General features: G+C 41.2%; 2 protein-coding genes and 1 pseudogene across 3 annotated transcripts; 1 reads left to right on the top strand and 2 right to left on the bottom strand.

Moving 5' to 3' along the window:
* Nucleotides 1–1,954: 1,954 nt before the first annotated feature.
* Nucleotides 1,955–17,303, top strand: LOC133507084 (protein phosphatase 1 regulatory subunit 12B-like). The gene is made up of 8 exons (XM_061831701.1): nucleotides 1,955–2,155; nucleotides 7,358–7,374; nucleotides 7,466–7,604; nucleotides 7,881–7,982; nucleotides 8,790–8,843; nucleotides 9,585–9,635; nucleotides 11,197–12,044; nucleotides 17,166–17,303. The coding sequence occupies exons 1-7, from the start codon at nucleotides 2,060–2,062 to the stop codon at nucleotides 11,281–11,283; spliced, it is 546 nt and encodes a 181-aa protein (XP_061687685.1). The 5' UTR covers nucleotides 1,955–2,059; the 3' UTR covers nucleotides 11,284–12,044; nucleotides 17,166–17,303.
* Nucleotides 15,707–24,274, bottom strand: LOC133507083 (synaptotagmin-2-like). Of its 2 annotated transcripts, none has more exons than XM_061831700.1 (8): nucleotides 24,073–24,274; nucleotides 23,842–24,002; nucleotides 20,404–20,535; nucleotides 19,784–19,951; nucleotides 17,973–18,140; nucleotides 17,135–17,252; nucleotides 16,433–16,566; nucleotides 15,707–15,922 (listed from the first exon to the last, which is right to left on the bottom strand). In XM_061831700.1, exons 1-8 carry the CDS (start codon nucleotides 24,272–24,274, stop codon nucleotides 15,707–15,709), a joined length of 1,299 nt encoding a protein of 432 aa, XP_061687684.1. The 2 variants fall into 2 exon arrangements, with proteins under 2 accessions (XP_061687684.1, XP_061687683.1); XM_061831699.1 differs by having other exon boundaries at nucleotides 20,404–20,526.
* Nucleotides 23,151–23,269, bottom strand: LOC133508198 (5S ribosomal RNA; annotated as a pseudogene).
* Nucleotides 24,275–26,743: the final 2,469 nt, after the last annotated feature.

Raw genomic sequence — 26,743 nt, 5'->3', positions numbered from 1 at the left:
AAACATTTGTTTTTGGGGGGACCGGAATTCAATTCAATTGCAATTCCTTTGATTCGAATGGGGAAATGTTTTGAGATAAGAGCGTGGTCAGTAAATGAATTACATTTGAAATGATAATAATAATACTTTACTATATTTTTTTTTTATTTCATATGTACCTGTGAAAGCTGAGATCGGTTCCAGTATGTCTGTTGTCGGAGTAAGTGGTCCAGAACATGGTTGGGTGGATGTACCTGTGGATAAAAAAAAGAAAAAAAAAGAAAAGGAAAGTTTAGGTAATCCTTTGTCATCAAAATCCACAAACACAGTCAAGGAATGAAACAAAAAGCCGGTGTTTTTTTTTTTTTCCTCTTTCATTTCCTGGGCATCATTTTTGTTATGTTGTAAGGCAAACCACTTTTTTCTTTATAATGATCGCATCTTGTTTAAGGTTCAATAACACACACATACACACACACACACACACAAACAGGCTGTGTGATGCGACAAAAGATTGTTTCCCTAGTTACGAACACCAGGGGCTGTTGTTTTTTTCCATAGCAGCAACTTTATTATGTATGCGATGGTGAAGCACCTTGTGTGCAGCAAGGAATTACCAATTGTATTTTTTTGCTTTACACCCATGCTCATACTAGATTGTTGCGCACATTTGGGTACCTCCAAACTTCGATTGGGCCGTGAAGGTACCGTGAAGTAAACGTTTTTTGGGTTCCCCCACACCTATGAAACAATGTTCGACTTACATGGAAAATAAAAATCAACTCCGTCAAGTGCGCATTCCGGTTCCGTTAATTGGCTAAAGACCTGTGTTGGTGGTGGCAATAGTCAGAATTTTTTTTTTTTCTTAACGTTTGGATGATTTGCAAGACTTACTTTTAAAACGTTGCTTGTTGTCACCCATCAGGTGGTGTCATACGTATAAATATGAAATGTCGACCCCGTTTTTTCTTACCGTGGCATGTTTGAGTGCCCCTTCCCGGAAATTGAAACTCACCTTCAGCCGTGTATTGCTTTCAAAATAAGTTATATGGAACCTTTGTGTTAATAATAGCTGGTGCGTTCTATTTTGAAATCCTTGGGAACAAGATGGTGACATTTTCCTATAGAGCAAAATTAATAATGAAAATGTTTTTTAAAAAATCACACGGCCACCAATGACAAAATTTGGACGTTTTTATTGCGTAGCCAAACTGTATTAGTTTGTTTTGAAATAGTCACGCATTGTTGTTTGCCATCATATTATATATATATATATATAGAGAGAGAGAGAGAGAGAGAGAGAGAGAGAGAGAGAGAGAGAGAGAGAGAGAGAGAGCGAGAGAGAGAGAGAGAGAGAGAGAGAGAGAGAGAGAGAGAGAGAGAGAGAGAGAGAGATAGAGAGAGAGAGAGAGAGAGAGAGAGAGAGAGATTTTTTAAACAGTTGTAAGTTTGAGGTTCCAATTGCAATGGTGGACATTATTTGCAACATGTGTCATATAGTAAGTCCTCAGTCGCATTATTTCTTCTGATATATGTAATTATGTATTACTCTCGCCTAATGTCCAGGAGAGTATCCACACTGACATACGATCAAATCAACAATATCCGCACATTTAAATTTTTGTGCAAAAGTGACCAAATTTGTTGATGAATGTACTTGTACGATATGTATACATACAGCACTCATGTTTACAGCCAGTAGGTGGGGCCATTACAAAACAATTGCTAAAGAAGTTCTCAGCGGAACTTAGTGTTACTTATAGGTACTGAAGGTATCCTGGGCTACTAAGTTTAAATTCATTTTTTTAATAGGAATATTCTAGTGCATTGCATTAAGAGTAATGCTTGCTAAATATTATGAAGAACAATTCAGACATGTCACACGGACAGGGCATTGCACAGGCCCGCCCACTCCACTATCCCACCACAGAAGCCCCCCTCTGCTGCTCCTCAGTCTCAATGTCTCATCATCACTTAAGCATCTCATGGAGTCCCTCTCCATCAAAGCATAAATACAGGCCCAACCAGGTCGTGGTCCTGGTCCTCATCTGCACGCCGCGGCTGTTCGGGACCCAAAACCATGTCGTCCCAACTGTCTCATTCACGCCTCAGGAAGTCGCCTTCCGACTCTTCTTCTTCATCGTCGTCGTCATCCCCCGCCAACGAGGGCCTGAGGGTGAGCTATCGGGTTGATTTTTTTTTTTTTTAATCTCTACAAACGGAATTCGAAACTTAATTCAATTTGTTTCTCACATTCTCTTTCCACCCTGTCGTTAATAATGTTATGATGAATACCATCTTGGCCGGCAACATTGATTTAAACAATTGCGATGTTTCGCAAACTTTACTGAGCCAAGGCACATATTTTAATTTCTCAATTTATGTGCTCACCTGTTTTGTTGAACACAAAGCTAATATGATGTATGAATGGGAACTGGTTCATTGTACCTTCCGCCATCTAGTGGAAGAGCATTTAATTGTTCTGCCTGTCATTATACGTTGCTAGCATAGATGGTTATTTGTCACACTGTGCATGCTTTTAAAATGTAACAAAGTTGGATTTAATTCGGACATTTTTAATTTTTTAAATACATCTTTTAATAATCATGTGGCTTCAATAATCATAACTGTATAATGATGTTTACAATCTAAGGTGTCTTCATTATTCCCTAGTGGACCGTTTGTCCATACCGCCAAAAATATTCAGTACTTCAAACTACTATTATATTTTAGTTATTATTATTTAATCTGTTTCATCGGCTTAGTAATTATGCTAATTTGTTGGGGTTACTGTTTTAATGATCGACTCTGAGGAGTGTTAATAAAATGTTGAACTATATTATTTTCAGTGCAGATGCTTTATAAGAGTCATGTAATGTAAAAAATAATATATAAAATGTAATGATAAAAATTAATGTAAAAATGTTTGTGATGATAATCAAGCTCGGACGATATATATATATATATATATATATATATATATATATTTTTTTTTTTTTTTAAATAGCTTTTTAAAAAGTGATCTGGTAGTACAAGCTAAAACATTTAGACTTTGTGACAAAGAAAAAAAAATATTATATATAAATTATTTCAGCCTCCAAACTGCCTAAACGTCCTTTAAAAGTGTTCAATGAGGAAAACTTCAACATCCCACGGACGGTTATAATGTGGCTGCACGAGCCAATCATCCAATGGCACATAGGTACTGTAAAAAAAAATTAAAAGAAGAAGCCACTGGTTTCTTTTAGGCAGCACACGGAACTTTCTCTAACAACAACCGCTGCTACCCCACACTCTTTTTTTCCTAGTTTACCTTAAACACTCCTCCCCCAGTCTTAAAGACGTACACTCCAATTACAAACATTACTTACACAGCCCATCAATGTGTTTTATCATTACAGTGTCCACCGCCGCTGCTTTAGTTAGCAACACAGTCTGGGCAACGTAGCGCAAAGACGGCTAGACATGCTGCTTATGTTTACTTTCGATGTTATTAGTGTAGAAAGTTAAAAAAAAATTAATGCTGTTGTTTAAAGATGCAATCACTGTCTGTTGGAGTATGTGAATAATCGAAGAAAAAAGTGGTTAAACTGGACGAGAATTCCTCTTTTCCGAGCGGGAAAGGTCTGTTCTGAAGCCAAAGTAGAAAGTGCAGGATGAGATGGTGTGTCATTTTAAAATCCCACCTTGGCACAGGCTGATCCAGGATGAAAGCACAGATAATACAGTGCACAAAAAGCTAATTCTGTATTCTAAATATAGGAGGCAATGTAACATTCATTTTAAAACGGTTTGGGAGCATCATCATCATTCCCCACCCCCCACCGTCGGTAGCTGGCGAGAGGGTGACTGCTTGAAAAGTAGATCTTGGGGTTAAAAAAAACTCTGGGCACATAGGAAGCTCTATCATGTAATAGCCAAAAGGTAAGCAGGGATGCAATGTTACTTTTAAAACAGTGGTACGAGTGTTAGCTTCCGATCCCCATCACACACTCAACTGTTTGGCTAAGTTCTCCACGTTCAAGTAGATGTTAAACACCCATAATTTTGTTTGATTTTAATCATCACTTTTTTCCCCAGAACTTTTCAGATGAACTCGCAGACTGTAAAGATGTGAGGAGAAAGTGACTAAAGGGTAGAATTAAAAAGGGATGTGGAGAGGGAGAGAAAGGGGCGATAGTGGAGAAGCGCTTGGATCCACTTGTGGGAACTCAGTCACAGTATTTATGAATGTTTATCTTCTCTCGCTCGTCCTGCGGGAAACATTTTCCACTGGGGAATAACTGGCCGGGAGTTAAGTGGTCCCGACGGGACGAAGCGAGGACGAATCGCATCACGTAGGCTCTTCTCAATCAGTCTGTTTAGACGCGATATCCCTTTCATTGAAACCAGAGGCTCCTCTGAGTGCATCCGCTGTCTGCCGGAGCTCCAGAAGCCTACTAAATGTCTCGGGGAAGATCTACAAGTGTTTACACACACCGGATTGCATCTTTATGAGCTGTTTTCTTTTGCCCTTGCTGGGATAACGTTCCACGCAAAACAGTTAAAGCTATGACGGGATGTCTGGTGTTTTGACCCACTTTTTGTTGCCATTCTGGGACTGTCCAGGCGGGACGGATACAGATTTGTAACATCTTAAATGATTTTTATAATCGTAAGAAATCGCACACGATGAGTAAAAAATAATGGGGAAGTATGTGATGTGTAATGTACTCGAGATGACCGCCAAAGCACATGACACAGACAATGATATCTCCACTGATGAATATGAATTTTCCCCCGATCCCAAACTAGATGACTGTAAAATGACAGGGCATAAAACATTGTGGACATCCTGTAAGCAAAGGGGAAGCGGAGCGCATGACTCTTCTTCTCCCCTCTGGGAAATGTGAGCACATGTTGAGACTCTTGAGGAACAGCAGCCGGCCAACATTTGGACTGTGAATGTTTGCTCTAAAGGCAGAACGCAGGGGCTGCAGGGGTGTTTTCATGTCGCCGATTGGTTTATGTTGAGCATATCATTGTTAGAAAAACACTATGTATTCATATTTATACTACTTTATTCTTTGATTTTTAATTAATGAACCAATCATGGCCTTTAAACATTGAAAATAATTAAATATCGTACTACATGTTCAATGTAGACATCTTTAAGTACACATAGCCAAATTAAAATTCAAGCTCTTAGCACTGTTGTATCAAATAACACCAAAATGAGCCATTGTGGCAAATTCAAAATTAATCCTTGGGTAAAAAATGAGCACGTGTCCTTGCGAACAAAAACAATGTTGAATTATATTAAATAGCGACAAAATAAACTACTGTAATTTAGGGCCTACAGAGCGCACCTGATTATAAGCCTCAGCCAGTCCGTTTGTAAAGGAAATACCATTTGGTACATACATAAAACGCACATGTAAAAAAGCTCCAAGTGCCCACATTGAAACATGAGATATCTACAAAGAAAGATGCTACACAGAAAGAGTTTTCAAAGTTTTAATACCTTAACTTAGCTTAACATAGCAACGGCACAGGAGCACAAACAGGGCTGGTTATAAAAAAAAAAACAAAAAACATACCGGCTAAAAAAATAAACAGCCACGGCAGCTACACAGAAGCAACACGGTAGCACAGCACTAACAGAACCAGTTAAAAAAAAAAAAAACTACCTAAATCACTGAGACAAGGCAATAAAAAAAAAAAAAAAAAAACAGCAGCGAAGGCTAGAGCGGCGCTAACAGGTTCGGTTTAAAAAAAAAAAAAACATACCAGTAAAATTCACTGAGACACGGCAGTAGCACAGCAGCAACATGCTAGTACAGCGCTAACAGGGCCGGTTAAAAAAAAGAAAAAAAAAAACAATATACCGGTAAGTCACTTCCTCGGCACATATATTCCTCCGGTCTCACTCTTACCTTTTCCGCTTGAGTCCCCCCTTACGGCCATTAGAAAGAATGCACAAATGAGCTGCATCACCGCATTAACCGCAGGGTTGAAAGCGTGTGAAAAAAGTTGCGGTTTATATCCCGAAAATTACAGTAGTAGCAAATCTGCCTCACAACGCAAAAGTCCTGGCTTTGAATCCCAGCTCCGGCTTTCCCGTGTGGAGTGTGCATCTTCTCCTTCTTAGGTTGAATTTCATTTCAAATCAAGTGTTCTTGACTTTTCTGGGTACTGCCGTGAACCAGAATGTGATGCTCAGGGTTTTGGGGTACTTTTTTGTAGGCTCCTGGGCTAAACTGAAATCCATATTGTGTTGGATGTCAATCAAAAGCAACATGGTCGTTGACCTCGTGATGCCAAGAACCCAGGGTGAAGTCTATTCTTATCGCTTTCCGTGGGACAAGCAAAAAGCTTTGTGTGTAAACCTCCAAAAGGTACAAAGAGGTCCTTAGCCATATACGGTCTTCCTTACATGCTGATCTAATTTTAACTGTCCAGATTTAAAAATTTCCCCGTGACGTTAAATAATCAACAATAATCTTAACTGCGGGATGGCTGTCCAGATGTCTTATTACTTTGAATTCACTTTATTGAGTTGTACATGGTAAAATGTCCACGCTGCGGTTTAGGCTCTCGTCAGGCATTTAGTATTTGATGGGCTTTGTAGAAAGGGCCTTTGGCATTGTGCGTCATGCGCACACGACAGAAAATACTCGAGTCTCACTTAAGGAGGCTGTAGTAATAAATCCAACTCCGAGGGCCACTATTACCGCGCTATGGCCTTTTTGGGCTTTGTGCTTATTTCAAGTTTATTTAAAGGTTCTTTCCTCAATGTTGTCTTCACTGAGCTTGGAATTTTCAAAGCCTTGCATGAAAAGACAAAAGTCTCTAGTATTGATTAATGGTAAAAGTGATGACTCATGTTCACGAACATGACGCAGCACGGTCGAGCAACTGGTTAAGAGTGTTGGCCTCAAAGTTCTCAGGACCGGGTTCGAATCCTCGCCCCGCATCCATGCCTGTGTGGATTTTCTCTAGGCACTCGGGTTTCCTCCCACATCCCAAAAACCTGCATTCATTGGAGACTCTAAATTGCCCGTAGGTGTGATCGTGAGTGCGACTGTTGCTAGGTGCAGGCACTACCGCGACCCTTGTGAGGATAGGCCGATCAGAAATTGGATGGATGGCTACAAACATGATCAAAATGTGACAAAATTACCAATAAACATCCCGACAGATGGGAAACTCCATTAAAAAAAAAAAAAACATTGGCTTTAAAAGCATGCAATTTTGGATATATCCATATTTTACCTTTTATTTGAATGAATAACTTGTAATGTCCTTTACAATTAATCTTAAACTCAAATCCTGCTGTAAAACATGTTATTCAAATACACTACTTGGAACGTTTTAACACATTTCTCTTCTATTTCAGCATGAGAGACTAGCAAGGTAGCCATTTCTCTGCTTCAACTCACACAAAATCAAGTCAAACCTGCGAACGCCATATGTCCTAATGGCCGGTCCCTTGTATTTTTTCCAGAGTGCACTCGTCTGGGGTGTCGGACGCCTCCAACGACGTGACGAAAAACCACGCCGAGTCGTATTTCTCTCGGCGGGAGAACAGATTGTCAGCGAGGAAAAGGGCCGAAGAGGAGATAGCCCACAATGATTATAAAAAGGCACGTGATTTTTTTTTTTTTTTTTTTTTTTTTTTAAATGGCATGGGCGTGGCGGGGCACTTGCGTTTCCCAACGTGTCTGCTGAATGCGCAACATACTGTACATAAATCCGCAACACCAGTTGAAAGATGTAATTTGGTAGGTGAACTGCTGCCACCGTGAGTGAAAATTCGGTAGATCTTTGACTGTCTTTGACTTCAGGATTTGTACGTTTTCATCTAACCTGAGATTATTTTAAATTGTCTCCTTTATTGTCAAAAATGCATATTTTTGCAGATGTATGAAAAAGCAGTGGCCACCAATCAGAGGCTCAAGTCTAGACTGGAAACCAGTAAACAAGAATTGGTCGTGATAAAGGAGCAGCTGCAGAGAGCGCAGGTAACCTCCACACAACAACAGACAATTGCCCTATACTGTAATTTCCGGCCTACAGAGCGCACCCTCTTATAAGCCGCACGCAGTACATTCGGAAAGGAAATACCATTTGGTACATACATAAGCCGCACCTGTGTAAAAGCCGCAAGTGCCCATGTTGAAACCCACATTGAAATACAAGATATTTACAAAGAAAGACGGTACACAGAAAGAGTTTTGAAAGTTTTAATACCTTCGCTTAGCTTAACATAGCAACAACACGGTAGCACGAACAGGGCTGTTAAAAAAAAAAAAAAAAAAACATACCGGTAAAAACGAAAAAAAAAACAGCCGTGGCAGCTACACAGTAGAAACTCGGTAGCACAGCACTAAAAGGGCTAGTTTAAAAAAAAAAACAGTAACAATCACTGAGACACAGGAGTAACACAGCAGCAACACAGCATCAACACGCTAGCGTGGCCCTAACGCTCGCGCGGTGCTGACGCTTGCGTGGCGCTAACAGGGCCGGTTTAAAAAAAAAAAAAAAAAAATACCGATAAAAATCACAGACACAACAACACGCTAGCGCAACGCTAAAAGGGCCGGTTAAAAAAAACAACAACAAAAAAACAGTAAAAGTCCCAACATTGATTCCACCGTGTCACTCTGACCTTTTCTGCCCTCTTGCGGCCGTTAGAAAAAAATGCACAAATTAGTCGCATCACCGCATAAACCGCAGGGTCTTATAGGCCGGAAATTATGGTAATTCTTCTAACCTCTTGATGATTAAACGCTGCATTTAAGTACCTCAACGCCTAAACTTTCTTGCAGCAGAAGGAGAGAAAGAGAGAATTTGGTTCCAACATGCTCGAAACGGAGAAAAAGGTACCAAATGTTATTGGAAACCTACAGAAATTGTCATATTCTCCCCTTTTTGGGAATTTTAACATTTCATAGCGGGGTGCGGAGAAAAAAATGTACAAATTAAAAAATGTAGCCCAACACCACTTCAATTGAACGATACTAAATTGGGTGGATGTCCCTATAACAGGAAGCCTCGAAAAATTTCAGGGACCCATGCGAAAAAAAAACCAAAACGATAAATCAGACATTTTGATTTGAAGGAGAAATTTTAGGGAAGTCCACACAATGTTATGAACCCCCTGAAATTGTTGCTAATTTCAGACAAATATCGTAGAAAGATTGATGACACTAACTAAATACTATCTTTTATTGTATATCAAATCAGATGGAATCAAAATTTGGTGACCGTTTATATTAAAAAAAAAAAAAAAAAGCAGCCAACACAAGTTTCAGTAATCAACATTAGCTGAGTCATGAAAAACGTGAAAAAGTCTCAATAATCCATGCGTGAAATGGAACACAAGTTAAAAGCTGTTTTGGGCGAATTTGACGATCTCCCAACTTGCCCAAATGAGCACTAATCATAAGCATGGACTGATAGGCTAAGATGAAATATAACAAAATGTGGGCGGAGCATGGCCTCAAAGTGTAACGTTCAATTCAAGGGTTCACCATGAAAGGGGGAATTTTATTATTTTAGTTCTCCACTGCGGAATATGAATAAATACTGTAGTTTTTCCAAGTGTATCTTTATGCTCATAGGATAGTTGGAGCCTGAGGAAGAAAATATCTGACATGGAAGAACAAGTGAAGGTACAGTACACATCAGTCACTCACATTTGAAAAATGTAGCGGTGTGGTCAGTCATGCCCGCAGAAATAAAGTTACGGGTGTGGTCCACCAGTCACGCCCGCAGATATATAAAGTTGCAGGTGTGTGTTCTGTTTGGAATTATGAGTGTACCCCTTTAAGAGTGGAGTGGGGCGGTGTCAGGTAAACGAGGAAGTCGAAGTACACTGAGCAGCAGATCATTGTTACAGACCGTGTGCGACAAGTGCGCAATTGCGCAGCTTAGAGGGACCATTGGTCAAGACTATACAAAATAAGTCTTTCAATATCTTTGTATTTCTCCTTGTAACAAATTTTACACGCGTGACTTTTCGTGCTCGACTATGCAGATTTGCAAGTGCGATGGCGCATATGTAAAATCACAGTGACTGACACATGGTAACGTTATCTTGTCCAGTGTTTCCAAACGTTTATTAAGCCAAAGGACACGTTTGTGCTCTTGGTGCTTCGCGCTGTGACACCAAGGCCCTCGGGATCCCGGCGACTATCTTAAGCGTCCGCCGAACAAATACCTCTGTGTTCTTCCGCAAATGAGACCTCGACACAAACGTGGCAGCTATGCTGTGGTCATAAGCCCGTAAAACAGAGACCCAGTGTTGGGTTTCGAGAAATTCTATGTCGTCGTGCGTGTATGTGTTGTTGTTTGCCAAAGAATTTAGAAAGGAACAATGAGGAGTCAGTCTTAAATCTTACAACTGACAATGTGTATAAAGGGCACAGACGCATGACATCGTTTCTTTCGGCTTGTCCCGTGAGGGGTCGCCACAGCGTGACATCTCAGATGAACAATCATATTTGTTTGGCAGTTTTTATGCCGGATGCCCTTCCTGACGCAACCCCTCTCGGAGAGTAGAGGCCCCAGTGAGATACGAACTCACGACCCCGTTGACCAAACCAATACGCTAACCACTGAGCTATGGGACCTCAGTAAAATATGTACAGTATTGTATGGAAAAACCTTTAAATCCATTTTTTGTATGTGTTTTGATCTCTTGAATGTGGCTTTCAACAACGCACTCGTGTAAGTTGAATTTTTGTTATTTTTTTTTTGTAAAAATGTTTTAATATTAACATTCTTCTTTCGGACTTTCAGAAAGGGCATGAAAGTATACGGAGCGTTTCCTTCTTTGATTTAACTGAATGTTCTTTTGAGTCCAACTTTACTCTAACAGCGAAACTTGAAAAAAAGTGGAAATGATGTTGAAAAAAATAGCGCAATGTGGAGTACCGGAACCGGAAGAAATGACTGGAAATTTTAACCGATTTCGAAAGTCCGATTACGGTTTCGGTTTTAAAAAACCGAAAACCGGTTATCACCGGTTATTTGTAACCGGTTGCGATCCCTACTACAAACGCTATAAAACACGGATAAAATCGTTTTCATCGTGTGGACTGTTTGTTAGTAGTTGTCACGCAACTAACCGAACCTGTCCAGGGACACATAGTGACTACCGCTCTTTAAATGTTTTCTTTTTAAAGTCCTGAATTGTATTTTCTTTCGTTTGCTGCGATCTTCCTTGTTCAGGTCAAAGCCGAACTTCACACGGAAAACCAAAGACTGAAGGATGAAAACGGAGCGCTGATACGCGTCATCACCAAATTATCCAAGTGATTTCATCCGAAGCTGAACGGATGACTGAGTACTGGATGGCTGCTACCTGTTTCATGTCTAATGATTACAATAGAGGTGATATCCCTCTGATTCATATTTTTGTTGGGGGGTCAGATGGCTAACCCGATACACATGTAAAGACGCAATCAACGTTTTACATCATTCCAGGATATAAACTCAAATGAAATTCCAAGATTTTTGTCAAATCCATCTCCATGCAAACTGTGGCCCATGTAGTCCATATGCAATAAATATGGATGTCACGCTTTAACTTGTAATGTGGCATCAAAATTCCCATCTAAAATTGTGATTAAAAACCCATACAACACAAGAAGTGAAGAAATGGCATTTTTGTCACGTAAAGCACAAGCAGACTTGGTGTAGTTGTGTGATGTAGTTAATTTTTGTATTTTACATATTTTACTGTATTGTGATATTTCAACCCAAACGTCAGTGCTTTGTTCTTACCTGATAAGTGGGTTCACTGTGCCACCCTGTGACCAATAACGGAATTGCATCTTTCATTCCATATTGTTACTGTACCGTTCAAGTACTGTACGTGTATATAACCTTCATTTTCGAATGATAAAATCAAGAACATTTTAAAAACTTGCACAACGTATTGCCTCGTTAAAATCATAAACTATTTGGGTCAGAAAACTTTGAGAGTGACATTAGAAACAGCCAAAACAAATCCAAATTTAGATAACGACTCACCTTTTGAAGATTCTTGGAAGACACTCACACGACGGATGATAATGGTGAGTAAATTATTTCAGTCATTTTTCTCATGCTAATCGTCTTTGGGAGTCAGCTACGGTGTACACGCTATTTTTGTTAGCATGTCCGGAAGTAATATTGCTGATTGTAATCAATCACATTGATCATACCACACCAACCAGGCATTGCACGACTCTTTGTTGCAGTGCATTCACTATTTAAGATCTAATATTACCATAAAACAACAAACGCACAAATAAAAGGAAAACAAACTGAGCTCTAGTGTCAAGAACTTTGATGTCTTGCGGAAGTAAACCATTTTTTTTGGGGGGGGGTGGCAGCAATAAGCTTCCGAAGTTTACTATTCTGTTACTTTTTTCACTTTTTTTCATATATTATGTGACACAATATGACATTGTGGGAAAGCTCTGGGTCATAATAAGATTCGCTAAAGCCTTGTTTTACTTATGTAAAAAAAAAAAATGCTGGGGGAATATTTTATTTATTTTTGTTTTTTTCTTTTCACCAAACTCAAGTCTCGCAAGATCTTATGAAGTCTCGCGTTCTTCACGTGACCTAATCAAAAATAAAGCGATACCAGAGGGAGCGGAAAGTGGGACATTTATAGGAAAATGAAATGTTATAAAAATGTTATAAAAAAATAAAGGAAAATGGAATATAATGGTGGAAGCTATTGAGTAATATGGAAAACAATGATAAAGGACAGGAAGTTAATATGGAAATTAACAGACAATAAGACATAATCGGGAATTTTATTGGACCGTTTGGTGATAATGGAAAACCTAAGAGAAAAGATAAGACATAATTGATGACATTATAGGAGAAGTAGGAGTTTATGTGTTATTTTGGAACACAAAGGGACATCACAGGAGACATTACGGACACTCTGGGACAAAATTAATATAGTAGGACAATAAAATTTTCTAAAGTCTTATTTTTGTGATGTTTTCCAGCATTTTTTTATCTCGGATATTAGTTTTTTGTAACATTTTTACTGGATTCTGTCATTTATGAGCATAAACTTAAAGGACAGCTGTAACAGAATGAGTAGCATGGCAACATATTAATCATTCATTCCAATCAGTGAAACATATTTTCTTCAGCTGTTTTATTATATAAAAAAAAAATTACACGAAGACACAAAACACAACATAAAAACATGCGAGTATTTACATTTTCTTGTACAACATACACACATGCTGTAGCCTATTTAAAAAATGAGCTCGATGGACGCAAACTGTGGTTTTATTCTCGCGACAAAATGACCGGCGCAAAAAGCGTAAGGCAATGCTTTTCGGCTATTGCTTTAGCGTGAATCTCTAGAGGGACATGTAGTCTCGTTTCTATTTCCGTTGGTGTTTTAGGCTCTTTGGCTTTCGATGAGAAGTGTTTCAGTAACGACCGTGAAACGCTACGAGGAATGCTACTTTCCCTTTCTTGTTTCGTTTTGGGTTTATCGGGAGAACGGTTGCTGCAAGCAAAATGGCCCTGGACATGTCTCAAGATGTCTATAAACATTTAAAGTACTTGCCAGGAAAACTTGGAAAGTGTACGACCCTTGATTACCGAGAAATAAATCAGTTTGCGGAATGACAGCTAATTTAAAATCGTTTCTTTTGTTTGTTCCCATTTGGCTAGCTCACTTGAGCTTTGCGTACACTGTTGTCTTAACATTTGGGTTTGTGTTGTTGCATTTAAGACCCGATTTAGCCTCGGGGGCACTTGTTAAATAAGATGATCAAGCCGTAGGGGGTCGTTTCCACCCATGCTCTATGTCACAATGCTCATTAGCCACTTGTTAGCTTTGCAAGCAGCACATATATTAATGGAAATTACAAGGTTTTGTGGTGGTGCGCAAACAAATGAGAGAAAATGTGGATCTGCGGAGAGATTGCAATGAACGCAGCCCCAGAATTGGTGTTGGATTCGCGAGATTTACACTGCAGGTTCAAGTGCCCAATTAGCGTCTATTTTCATGTTCTCTTCAAGTCACGCTTATGTAATATGATGCAGTTTATATTCACCAAACACATTAACCAGCATGTGCAGGTGCACAGTATACGTTAGTAACTCCACAAGTGTCAACACCGGCCGGGGACCACAGAGTAACTAAACAACAATAAAGTCGTACTTCGACTTACAAGTTTGAGATACAAGCCGTTGCTTGGTCAAGTTTTGCTTTGAGTTGCTAGCAAAAATTTGAGGTTTGAGCCCTCGATAATGACAACACACAGCAGTTTAGCAGTTCTTCAAATGCTCGCTGCAAGCTGTTTATTGCCACTCCCAGCTAAAATTTACCAGAAAATGTAAATTTTACATCTTGTATTTAACCAAACTGAATAACTTTGCCTTACGAAAATCTGTTACCTTAATGTAAACATCCATCCATCCATTTTTCCAAGCCGCTTATCCACACAATGTTCGCAGGAGTCCCAGAGCCTGTCCCATCTAACTTTGCGCAAAAGGCAGACTACGCCTAGAACTGGTCGCTAGTCAATGCAAAATTCCATACACAGGATCATGAAACTAGTATCAATGTGGGACTTAAACATTTAAAACAATAGTCCCCAACCACCAGGGCATTAGGAACCGGGCTGCACAGCTTGAAATGTTTTTGTTGTTAGTTTTTTTGGGGTGGCGCAGGAGGCACCAACCCCCTATTGTCCATTATTGGCTACTGATCAGGACATTCCACCTATCTTGTTTTATCTTGATGAACCCCAAGATGGCATTGACTGGTTATCGCTGATCTGTGCATTTATGCTGCACTTAGACTGGCAGACTATTGTCCACATTTTGTAGAGACCTGATGAATTCTGACCTGGAGATATAAAATTCTTTTCTTCCCTACTCATGGATCACTGGGGCCACACTTTAACTGTGGTACTTGAGAGCATAAAAATCATAACTGTGTCATTTGAACCACGCCGTGTAAATCCAGGTGACGACACCTTTGTTGCGACGTTTGTGTACGCCGTAAACTCAGAGTTCGTGCAATAAAAAGATCATTGTCGCTGAAAACGATTTTCGGACATACAGTACATGTACTCGCCTAACACAATCCCCACCATTTGATGCCAATCCAAATCAAAATCAATCCCATGAAAAAAAAAAAAAACCCAAACTAAATAAATCTGATTAGAAACTAACTTGATTTGCAGATTTGTATGGACCTATACTCAGTTTAAGGTGAGTCAGGTTTTACATCCATGCGGTCGTTTCACTTGGCACAATAACAGCGTTACTGCTTATTTCTTTTTGCCATTCACTCCAGTCTTGAAACATATCTCCAACAGGCAAAGCGTCCTCCATTCAATCTAAATGCATAGATGGCCAAGCCACCGTGTACAGTATGATTCCAGACCTAAAACCTCCTATTCCAACGCTATTTGCAAGTTCATGATACTTGAGATGTGCGAAGCCGTTGACAGGTGGGCGAAGCATGCTCTACGAATTAATACCAAGCTTTAAATCAGCTCGGGCTTCAGTCGAGAAGAATCTTGAAAGAAAATCAAGTCGGGTCACTCGGTAAGCAGACACTAATACGCGAGATGGGATGCCTTGAAACCCAAACTGAATCAATTCTACTGAGTCTTTTGCTGAAGAGGTTTCACGTCGGGTTAGGTCATGCAAAGTTTCAGTAACTGAATGAAGGGCTTCAATGATTAATTGGCTTTGCTGGTTACTTCTTGGCTGCCAAGGAGGCGAGCTGACCGTCGATGTCCTCCTCCGGTTGCAAAGGGTGCCACTGGGCAATGGGGCGCCGTGGGTTGGCCAGCATGTCAGACCAGTGCTTAAGACCTAGCCCCGTGGCCTTGCTGCCCACGAAGATCTTGCCGATTGCGTCGTTCTTGCCGATCTTGTCGTAGTCGAACACCGTAACGGCCACGAGGATTTTCTGCAATAATTATGAATGCAACGTGTCATTAAAACATTCGCTGACACCAGTGGTCCTTATGATAAGGTACACAATTCCTGGTTGTCCACGGGCTGCAGCTTGGGAGGTCCCAAAATAGTTTGCGATAAATTATCACAGGGGTCTAGGGGAAAAGCTTTTTCGACCATAGACAAGAAACACGTCACAAATTCATACAACAGGGATGAACAAAATTACTTCAGTTATCAACACTCTAATAATTATCTTACTTAACTAAAAATAGATATACAGGAGTGTGGAACTTGTCCCCACTGTAAAGGAATTTTATTGAAACTATGGAAAATAGTTTCCCTTTTACAAAGCCAACCAGGACCCAAGAACACTTTGACAGTGGACAGTCAGAGGTGGACTTTAAACTGCCAACCTAAATGACCCACAGCCAACCTGTACCACTTTTACTTGTCCTTTGTGTCACAAGTGCTCTTTTTGTGTACTAGGATGCTACAATTGAAGGTTTGAAATCTACTGTACCTGCATCTGCTCCAGCGGGATTTCAAAACTGAAGGACTCATTGTAGTACGGGTTAAGGGTGTTCTTTTTCACCGTTGTCTTCTTCTTCTTCAGACGCTTACCCCCCTGCAACAGCTGGATCTTGACATATGGGTCTGCGAAAGAACAAATTAGTCATCATCAGTGTTGTACCTACACGAGTAAAAAAACTGAAATGTTATGAAGTTGTTCGTAATGTGGGCCAACACGAACGGAACGTTGCGTATTTGCGCCTGAGGAACGTTTTTGAGCGTGTGCTCATTCTGACATCTGTGAACAATTTTTGAACAGCAATTCACTTTTCTTCCAAACAGTGGCAGTTGTTCTTTGACACGAAGTCACCATTACAGGCTGTGGGAAAATGTAGATCTATGAGTTACACTATTACTCTATCCCCCTGTCTTAAAACCCTCTCTTTTGAATTCCTAAGCGTAACTTAAAACGTAAACCTATGTTTGAAACCGTCACCGAGTCTTGGAACCCTGGTTTCTCAAAACCCTGAGATTGGCTTGCAACCTAAATTTGAAATTGTGTGTTAAAACCCAAAGTGTTTTTCCATACAAATATTTACTAGACTAGAGCACCACTTGTACACAAATTTGGATTACGTTGCCACGTTTTGGAAATGAACTCCTCGGTACATCGACGAGCCTCGGCATTCATGAAACTAAATTGTCTCCCTACCGGATAATCCACAGGCATCCATCTTTTTTAGGTTCTTGGCCTCCAGTATGCAGACGGTGAGTTTCCCGGCAGTGGGGACGTAACGTAAGGAGATGCAGATGTCCCCGAGTTTCTCGGGCTGAAACAGCACAGACGCCAGAATCGTCAGGTGTGAAGACTTTAATGAAGAATAATGAAGCAACGTTAGATATCATGGCTCCGGTGAGTGCCAGGACCAGGTGTGCTGCTTTTTCCTCGACAAGTCAGCTAACAACTTTGAAATCTCTCATCCTTTTGTGGTAATACATAATTGTAAAAAATGATTTAAAGAAGACATTGAATCAAACTAAATCAAACACACACACAAACATACCCATAATGAGTTTAGGATGCACTACCATGTCAAAGGTAAAAGGTGAGATGAGTTACAGTGTTAGCATAGATTAGCATTTTGTGTACTGTGTCTCATAACCGGCACTTATCCCATTGTTCAGAAACGTACTCATTGATAGTGTAATTTGGGTTCTTGGTGATGAAGTGCTGCCCCTACTAGTGAAAATATCTATCTGTATGGTGGCTGTCGTTTCTTTTCAGAATTTGAGCTATTTGAGAACAAGTAACTGCGCTCATAGTTTGAATACAGTACCCTGAATATCTGTTGTGAAGGTGTTGAAAGCTGTGCTGGGTAATTAAAACGAAGTATTAGAAGTGGATGTTATCTGTGTATTTGAAGTAAAATGTGTATTTTAAGTAAAACACCTGGTGTCTGTAATGAGCTTTGGGACAAAAGTGCACAATACGCCTCATTTGAAAGTCAACTTGAACTCAGTTGCCAAACAATGACACGATTTCTGCTTGCCTCCTCTTGATCGGCGCTCTCCAGGTCGCGCCACTCCTCGATGGGGCGCCCGAGGTCGATGGTGTTCATGGGCAGCTTCACCTCGCCGATGACGTCGTGCTTGGAGAAGCGATCGTAGTCGAAAACGGACATCACCAGAGTTTTGCCACCGAGCTCTTCGTAGGGCACCTGCCGTGATGAACTAAAATCAGCATTTAGGGAACCATTGCGGAGACAATGCAAGTAATGAGTAAAGTCTCGAAAAGCAGGCAAGATCGATGTGTGTACACATTTGGGGAATATGAATACTTGCCAGCAAATCGCATGGAACATATAAACAAACAAGTATTCACACTCACATTGACACCTATGGACAATTGAGAGTTTTCAAAGAACCCAGCAAGTATGTTTTGGGAAAGTGGGAGGAAGCCATGCAAACACCGGAGAACAGCTGTTTTAATTCATCATCATATTTCTTTTGGATGCTATGTAGAATGCCTGATCAAAAAATGTAAGATGAAACTGAACAACGTTGCACGAATACAAATTGTTAGAACCTTGGATACACCTTTTTGACAGCTATTTTGATCGAAGGCCTCCTTACCCAGTATTTATCTGGCTCTGCCATTAGAAGCCAGAGTACTTGTCATGTAAATTCCCCAAAATTGTATTTACTCCATGTTCCAAATGATTCCACTAAATTCCACACTATTTTATGTATGCTGCACTTGCTGCTTGGAATTTACTTCAGAGGTGGAACACGTTACAAACCACAAGAACTAGTTTCTCTTGGAACCTTCGCAAAGTATTTTGAGTGACTTGTTGACATCCAAAATGCTTGGCTTGAAGCATCTATCCATCCATTTTCTAAAGTGCTGCTGCTCATTAGTATCGCAGGTGAGGTGGAACCTATCCCAGCTGACTTTGGGTAAGAGGCATGGTACTCCCAGGACTGTAGTCTGGACAAACAACCATTTATGCTGACATTCACATTGATGAACAATTTAAAATCTTCAGTTAAATGAAAATGCATATTTTTGGAATGTACTTATAAAAGGAAGACAGAGTACCTGTTGAAAATCCATGCAAGAGTGGCCTGAGGCAAGATTCAAATTGAAAACCTGAGAACTGTTAGGATCAAATGCTACCCAACAATCCATCAGGCTGCCCAAAGACATAATTCAAGTTGGAAAATCTAATGAAAAACTATGGAACAGAGGGTAGCAGAGCGGACTAGTGGTGAAGACTTCTGCCTCGCAGATTCTGAGATTCAAGGATGCAAATCGTAGCACCAGCGTTCCTATGTTAAGTTAGCATGTAGTTGCCATGCTTGAAGGCTCTAAATTGTCTCGTGAGTTAAAAGGTCAGTGTGAATGCTTATTTGTCTCATTGTGCCCAGCGATTCACTGGCGACTCGTCCAGTGTACACCACCTCTCGCCCAAGTCAGCTGGCCCAGGCTCCATCTTACCCACAACCCTAATCTGGAGAACACTTATAGAGGCTGCAGATACGGTTTATCAGTTAATAGAATTTCTCTGTATGGGCATCCCCAAGCTCCTGCCAAATACTGAAATGGACAGACTGAAGCGTATCTCTAGACACGGAGAAAATGAAGACATCTTCATCTCACAGGCGGGACACTGTGCTGTACAGTAAAATTGGCTGTACAGCTGCAGCAAATGTGCGGACAGGCAGAACTTTCAATCTGACCTGAAGGCATTTGTCAAGTCCCTACAGACCTTATTAACTGAGACAAGAAGCATCACGAACCTGGCATAACATTTTCCTAATAAACTTTGGTGCTCTAGCATATTTTGGCTTTTACACTCACCTTGAAGACAAAGGTTTCATTAAATACTGGGTTGAGCGTTTTCTTGTGGACTTTGGTGTCAAACTTCTTCTTCTTGTCAGGGAAGAGCAGAACTCTAACGTACGGATCTGAAGTCCCGCCCGAATCCATGGACATGAGGTCTGCCGCTTGAAGGATCCCGACAGTGAGCTGTGCATGCAAATCAGACGCAACCACAACTTGATTTATGTCAGGGTTACTTTTTGCAGACGATAAAGTATTGCAATCAGTCAACACTTGTCTCGCCTGACTGGGCATGCATTAAATTCTTCAATGTCAAAAAGGGGTACAACAACTTCAAACAAAACAATATTTCTTCTATTGGACACGTCGCCCCCACTGAAATGATCACTGGTTGGCAGCAGAGAAAATTGCAACCTGCCATGTACTCATCACTTGATTCTTGTTTTGAAAAGCTGGAGAAACTGATTCACCACACTGGCTTCACTCGCGTTGGATTTTTGTGTTGAAGTGAATCAAAATTAGTACAATTCTTGGTTTGATCCAGATTTACCCAGTTTTTCACTTCAAAATGCCATATTACGGGACCGTCATAAACCGAAGACTCCCTTTATAACTAGACGTTTAATAGGGAAACAGACCTTTGTGTTCTCAAAGTCATAGTCGATGGAATATTGCAGCTTGCCCAACTTCTCTTGCTCCTTCTCCTCTTCCTCCTTCTCCTCTTCTGTGAGCCCGGTCTCTCCCTCATCATCATCTTCATCCTGCGGTTTCTGCAGTGATGAAGTGACAACACGATGACATCAAATGTCAGGAAACTATGAAGTTCAATGCACTGGGGCCCCCCAGTAAATCTCTAGCATGCCAGAGAGGCCGTTTGAGTGCACTGCTTATCTCCGCAGTGTCTGATTTAATGAACCAAAGAATATCAACATTGATTCATATATATGTGTGTGTGTGTGTGTCCGTGTGTGTTTTGCAACTCTATCCTCTCATTTGAGCTCTTCTGACATGCTAGTGCAGACAGGGGCAGCTTGTCATTGGAAATATCACATGCGCGTTCCATCAGCATTCCATCACTCGCCTGGTGTTCAAGAGGCTTAAGAGGTAAGTGTCTGAATTCGTTACAATTCATTGCAAGGGGATGTTTTGTGTGGTAAGCGCTAGAGCTGAGTATTTACCCTTATGCCACGTTTCCACTCCACAGTACTGGCATTGCTCTACTCAGTTAAAGGCCAGTTGATTTTAGACTTGAGAATAGTGACTGTGAAAACCAGACCACGTCGAAATATTCCATAAAATATAGTAGCAAACAAAACCCAAGGAGGAGAATGATAGTCTCCTGTATTTGCTTCTGTTGGCCACAGTGAACTGACTGAGGGGAGCGAGGAAACCAGATTGCTGCAGCCAAGTGGAGTATCTCCTATGTTTACTCATGGCTTGTAATGAAAACAAATTTAAGCCTGAAAGAAGCTTGATGGAAACAAGGAACCAGTTTGTTGCAGCCAAATGGAGACTGTGGAGGAACATGATAGTCTACTGTGTTTACAGTCCTGCCACTATGCAGAGACACTGATTTTTTTTTTTCCCTGGGTAGAGACTGAGGTCAAAAAGAAAACAGACCACTGCAGCCAAGTGGGGAAAGTCTTGGAGATTGAGGTTCTCACATATTTACTTTGGTTGTTCATGGCAAGAAGAACAATTTGATCTGAGACTGAAGATAGCCAGAAAAACGCAGCCGAGTGGAGCATGAGGTGTACAGTATGATGCGAGAAAATGCTGTCGCTAATGTTAGTGGAAGTGATGGTTTTTGCAAATTTTGAGCAGTGTATCCTCAAAATAGGAATCTGCTCTACCAACGAGCAAAGGGCAGTGGTTAGCCACGTGCTATCGGATTGGAAATCATGGAACTCTGCTGTCTAAGCACTATAAATGATTGTAGTGTCTTGCAAGAGTCAATAGTAGGTTGCAGATGTAGATATCATGTAGTGCAAATGGGGCAACTAATCAATGAAATGGTTGTGTCTCCTCTACTTTTGTGTGGGACCGCAATAGAATTGCTGTCATTCAAATCACCACTACTGACTTCAAAAGAACAACGTTTCAGAGTGGTTGTTCTAAATCCATTCAACAATTTTCAAGGACGTTTGTCCTCATTCAGATGAGCTGGAGATTATACCAGCTGACCTTTGGCAAGAGGAGGGGAACACCCTGAACAAGTCACCAGTCCATCACAGGGCAGACTGTGCTGCAAGTACAGTTAGATTCATGCCTAAAACGTTATGACTCTTATTTGGCCTTTCAGAGTGGTTCTTTAGTCTATAACAAGTGGTTGAGATTCATGCAGTCATCTTCATCAAGTCCAATAAACCCACCAAAACATGCCCTGTCACACATGCATTGCTTAATAGTGTTAGATAGTTCTCTGTGATTCGTATCAGTGCATTAGATAGAGGGTTAGACTCCTTCTCCGGAGCACACGATGGCTTTCCCAGGTATTAAAAAGGGATGTCAAACAGGAAAGAAGCCATTCAAGAGAACCCCACCCCCACCCGCTACAACAGCCAATCCACCTACCGTAGAACAGCGGTCCACCATGGTCAAGAAACACAAAGCAGACACATAAAAAAAGGAAGGAAAGCAGAGAGAGGAAGAGATTCAACCCAGGAGACAACAAGAGAGAGAGTGATTGATGTCACTGTTACAGTGAAAAATGACACTCATGTAGGACCGTCACCGTCACCTAATTAATTCCTTTAATTAAAGAGCCACGATCAGTCAACAGAATGTGGGCGTCAGTCGATGACGACGCAGATGAATCAACATGTAATCTCTTCATTTATCAAGAGTTACTCGTTGAACTGTCGCCCACTCAAGAGTTACAACAAAGCACGTCATTTCCCACCGCAGTCGAGTACTTTTGAACAGGCACAACATCGACTAAAAGGGAGGAAAAGAGCTGTGGTCCTCCAGGGTACTGCTGGAGGAGCAAAAAGAAAAATTAGATTTTAAGGTTGAAGTAGGGGTTGTTTAGGAGCTGTGTCAGGAAGGTTCCACGACTGGAGTCACAAAAGATACTACAAACTATAAGTTTTCCCTTTTGAAGGAATCCCCCTGTATCTAGCGTTCTACACCAGACCTTTATACCCTGCTTCGAGGATTCTTCTGGAATCATCTACAACTCTGTCATTACAGCTATCTGGATGGCGTCCATGTCTGCAAAACAGGTTTGCTTGATGACCACCTTATTCTTCTTCTTTTCCTTTCGGCTTGTCCCGTTAGGGGTCGCCGTAGCGTGTCATCCCAGATGAACACACATTTGTTTGGCACAGTTTTATGCCAGATCCCCTTCCTTACGCAACCCCTCTGCATTTTAGCCGGGGACAGAAGCTTACAGAACCTGGTATTCCCAGGCGGTCTCCCATCCAAGTACTAACCAGGGCCAAACCCGCTTAGCTTCCGAGATCTGACGAGATCGGGCGTTCTCAGGGGAGCATGGCCGTAAGCCTTGATGACCACCTTGAGAGAGGGCAAACAAAAATCCCAAAGAGCCAGATCTTGTGAGTAGTGGGGTTGTTCCAGTACAATGTTCTTTTCAGCCAAGAACTGTCAAATGCTCATGGAACCGTAGAAGTAGCCACGGCATGTCCTCCACAACTCTTTCCTCTTCTCGCGTACTGAACAAAACAAATGCTGAATCTCATTTAAGACGTATGAGTTGATGTCTAGCCAACATTGGACAGGAACAAAACTTGTTTTCAAATTTGGTTTTGCAATGTATCTTTTGTGACACCAGTCCTGGAACATTTCTGACAGACCTCATGTGGTTCAGTGGTTAGGATTTAGGGTTCGAGTTACAGTTGGAGGATTGGATTAAGGTCATGAGTTGGGTTCTGGTTATGTTTAGTGTTCAGGTTGAATGAACATCTTTGTTATAACAGGCGTGTTTTAAGATTGAGGTTAAGGTTGGGGTTTAGATTAGGTTTTAAGATTTTATTGTGGTTCAAGGGTGAGGTTTCGGGTAATGGTTGGGTTTGGGATTGAATTTAGATTCTGGAAGGAATCAGGAGGAGTTGTACCTCACCACCCTCCATGTTCTTCATGTTGAAGCCGTCCTTGCCCTTCTTGCCTTTTTTGTTCTTCTTTTTCTTGCAGCAGCACTTCTTGATGATGCAGAAGCAGCAGGTGAGGACAAGCAGAGCAGCCACCACTGCTATGGCGATCAAGGCCCACGGGGGCACTAGCCGGACAAAGAATATTTAAACATATGTCACATCACAATTTTCCCGAAACACAAAGGCATCACTCACGTGGGATTTTGTCGATTTCATTCAAGAATTTGCTCTTGATCTCTTCAAACATGTCGTGCTTGCTGATCTCCGTCTGGTTGCCAGAGTTTTCGGCCACAGTAGAGATGGCGGCTGGGGTGGGGGCCATACTGGCCATGGTGGTAGCTCCGGTGGGCTCAGCGGGGGCCACCGGCTGTGCCTTCCTGAAAAGGTTGAACTTCATTGCCACAGGAGACGAGGTCTGGCGTCCCTGGGAGAATAATTGATGAAGGCACAAATATGAGTGACAGATCAGCTCGCTGGGATGTACAGTACGTGGTCCAGATGACCAATAAAATTCCAATATTTTATCTAGCATGTGTATTTGCCTTCTCTGGACTCATGTGGAGAATTACTGAGGTGTACCGTACAGGGTAATGTTTCCCAATCAAATGCCATTGATTGTTACATACAGTTCTGAGGACCTGGGTTCAGTCGCGGCCCTGCCTGTGTGGCGTTTGCATGTTCTCGCCATGTCGGTTTTCTCCGGGGACTCTGGTTTCCTCCCACATCTCAACTACATCCATTAATTGGAGACTCTAAATTGTCCCTTGGTGTGATTGTGAGTGCGACTGACGTCTGTCTCCATGTGCCCTGTGTAGCAACCAAGTCAGGGTGTACCCTGCTTCCTTGTGGCTCCAACACTCCCGCGACCCTCGTGAGGATAAGCAACCCAGAAAAGGGATGGATGGATGGATGGATTAAACAGATACTCGTACTGTGCACAAATGTCCGGTCTCACTCGGGATAAACACAAACTCATCCCTTACGTCTGACGGTATGAGGACTTACTGTTCTCGTAACAAATGGACAAAGGTCACAGCTTCTTTGCGCATAATGATCCAGAAGAGATGGATGAGGCCGACTCAAGACAGATTTAAAGAATCCTCCCGAGCAGGTGAGGAGGCAAGGAAAGAGGCCGGCCATTTACTGTCTTTTGTGACTTTTCGTCATGACGAGGTAGCGGCGTGACGAACTTGGATGAAACGGTTGTCATGCAAATAGAGGATTTCGCCAATGGAATCACAGCAGTGTCCTTGAGGAGTTTCCGTGCCCGGGGTTAATTTCCCAGTTGGCTTACGCGTAAGACTGGGGGAGGTGAAAGAGTATTACTGAACTCTGAAAGATGAAGAAAAATGAAGACACTGGACCAAAAATGTGCAAAGGTTCTGTCAGGAATCTGCATGCCACTCACTGCTCCGCTTCACTAAACTTTCTGAAAATAGAACAGTAGGCACTGAACCTAAGATTTGGGAAGGAGAAGATAAAGATACTAGAAATAATGTGTACAAATACAGTACGTGAATGATCTACTTTAGTCAAGATAGTGCACTGCAATGTACTACTCGCTGCTCTGGTCTGTTGTACTCAGGAAAGCCAAATTTGCACAAATGTAGAAGTAAATATACTTCATTCAAAACAATTCATTCAGTGATATGCTGCTTGCGAGTAAGCTTCGCTGAACTCATGAAGATAAAATCAAGACACAGCACCCTAAAATATGCATGAATCTAGTAATACTCAATGTTACTTTCGGTTCGCTTAACTCGGAAATACAAAATAAAGGCACATCCAGGACCAAAAATATTCTTACACGTGGAAATAATCTATTTGTTCAAAACAAAGCTAGATATGTCGCTTGGCGCTATGCATCAACAAATTTAACAGAACAAAATTTGAACAACTCTGTCATCATTCGACTGGTCTGTCAAAGTGCAAAATGAATTTTCTGCTTCACTTGCTTACTTCACTTCAAATTTCTCTTCGTGTTTTGAATGAATACAAAAACAAGACAAGCAGTTACCTGGGTACACAACAAAATGGTGCCCCGGTGGCTCATAGTACCGACGACTCTGTTTATATTTGAGGCATCAATAAATGAGAGCGACCCGATGATGCTCTTGACCAATCAATTCACTCTGGCAGAAAAAAAAAACGAGCAGTAATTCTAAGCGTTTTTTTTTTTTTTTTTTTTTCCTAACTGCAGTTTGACTGGTTTCAGCAGCATTTGCTAGTTATCCCACGTCTGGATGATGACTCAGCTCAGCCTCGGGCAAAAAAAAAAAAAAAAAAAAGAAGTTGCAACGGTGCACATTTTGTAGTCGTAAAGAATTTTGACATTCGACGTTGTTAAAACTGCTAACAAGCATGCTGAGTGAGTATTTCGGAATTCTCACTCATCATAATATTATGGTGGCTTGCTAGCGGCTCAGTTGTCTTGGTTACAATTTTACCAATGGGATATGTGTGTGTGTGAGTGTGTGTCTAAGTGTGTTTGTGTGCGTATGAGACATTTTCAAAGACCTAATAAATTATCTACATCTCTCTCTCTCTTCTCTCTCTCTCTCTCTCTCTCTCTCTCTCTCTACATATATTTATATATGTCTCTCTAATGAGCTCATTTCTAATCCCATCCAACCTGTTCACTCCAATCGAGAACCTCAGCATCTTCATTTCTGCTCCCTCAAGTTCTGCTTCCTGTTGCCTCTTCAGTGCCACCGTCTCTAATCTGTCCATCATGCCCGGCCGGCCTCACCGCTGTTTTATAAACTTTGCGCTTCTTCTTAGCGTAGACTCTTCTGTCACATAGAACACCAGACACCTTCCGCCACCTGTTCCAACCCCGCTTGGACCCGTTTCTTCATTTCCTTAG

This window comes from Syngnathoides biaculeatus, chromosome 10, assembly GCF_019802595.1.
Source record: "Syngnathoides biaculeatus isolate LvHL_M chromosome 10, ASM1980259v1, whole genome shotgun sequence".
Lineage (NCBI taxonomy): Eukaryota > Metazoa > Chordata > Actinopteri > Syngnathiformes > Syngnathidae > Syngnathoides > Syngnathoides biaculeatus.
This window is presented reverse-complemented; position numbering and strand designations above follow the sequence as displayed.

Excerpts from the sequence above, each read along its gene's own strand:
- LOC133507084 (XM_061831701.1), top strand. The coding sequence starts at position 2,060 with ATGTCGTCCCAACTGTCTCATTCACGCCTCAGGAAGTCGCCTTCCGAC. Across the intron at positions 8,844-9,584 it reads TGCTCGAAACGGAGAAAAAG|GATAGTTGGAGCCTGAGGAA; the intron begins GTACCAAATGTT and ends TTATGCTCATAG. Across the intron at positions 9,636-11,196 it reads ACATGGAAGAACAAGTGAAG|GTCAAAGCCGAACTTCACAC; the intron begins GTACAGTACACA and ends TTCCTTGTTCAG.
- LOC133507083 (XM_061831700.1), bottom strand. The coding sequence starts at position 24,274 with ATGAAGTTCAACCTTTTCAGGAAGGCACAGCCGGTGGCCCCCGCTGAG. Across the intron at positions 19,952-20,403 it reads ATGACTTTGAGAACACAAAG|CTCACTGTCGGGATCCTTCA; the intron begins GTCTGTTTCCCT and ends TTGCATGCACAG. Across the intron at positions 16,567-17,134 it reads GGATGCCTGTGGATTATCCG|ACCCATATGTCAAGATCCAG; the intron begins GTAGGGAGACAA and ends GTTCTTTCGCAG.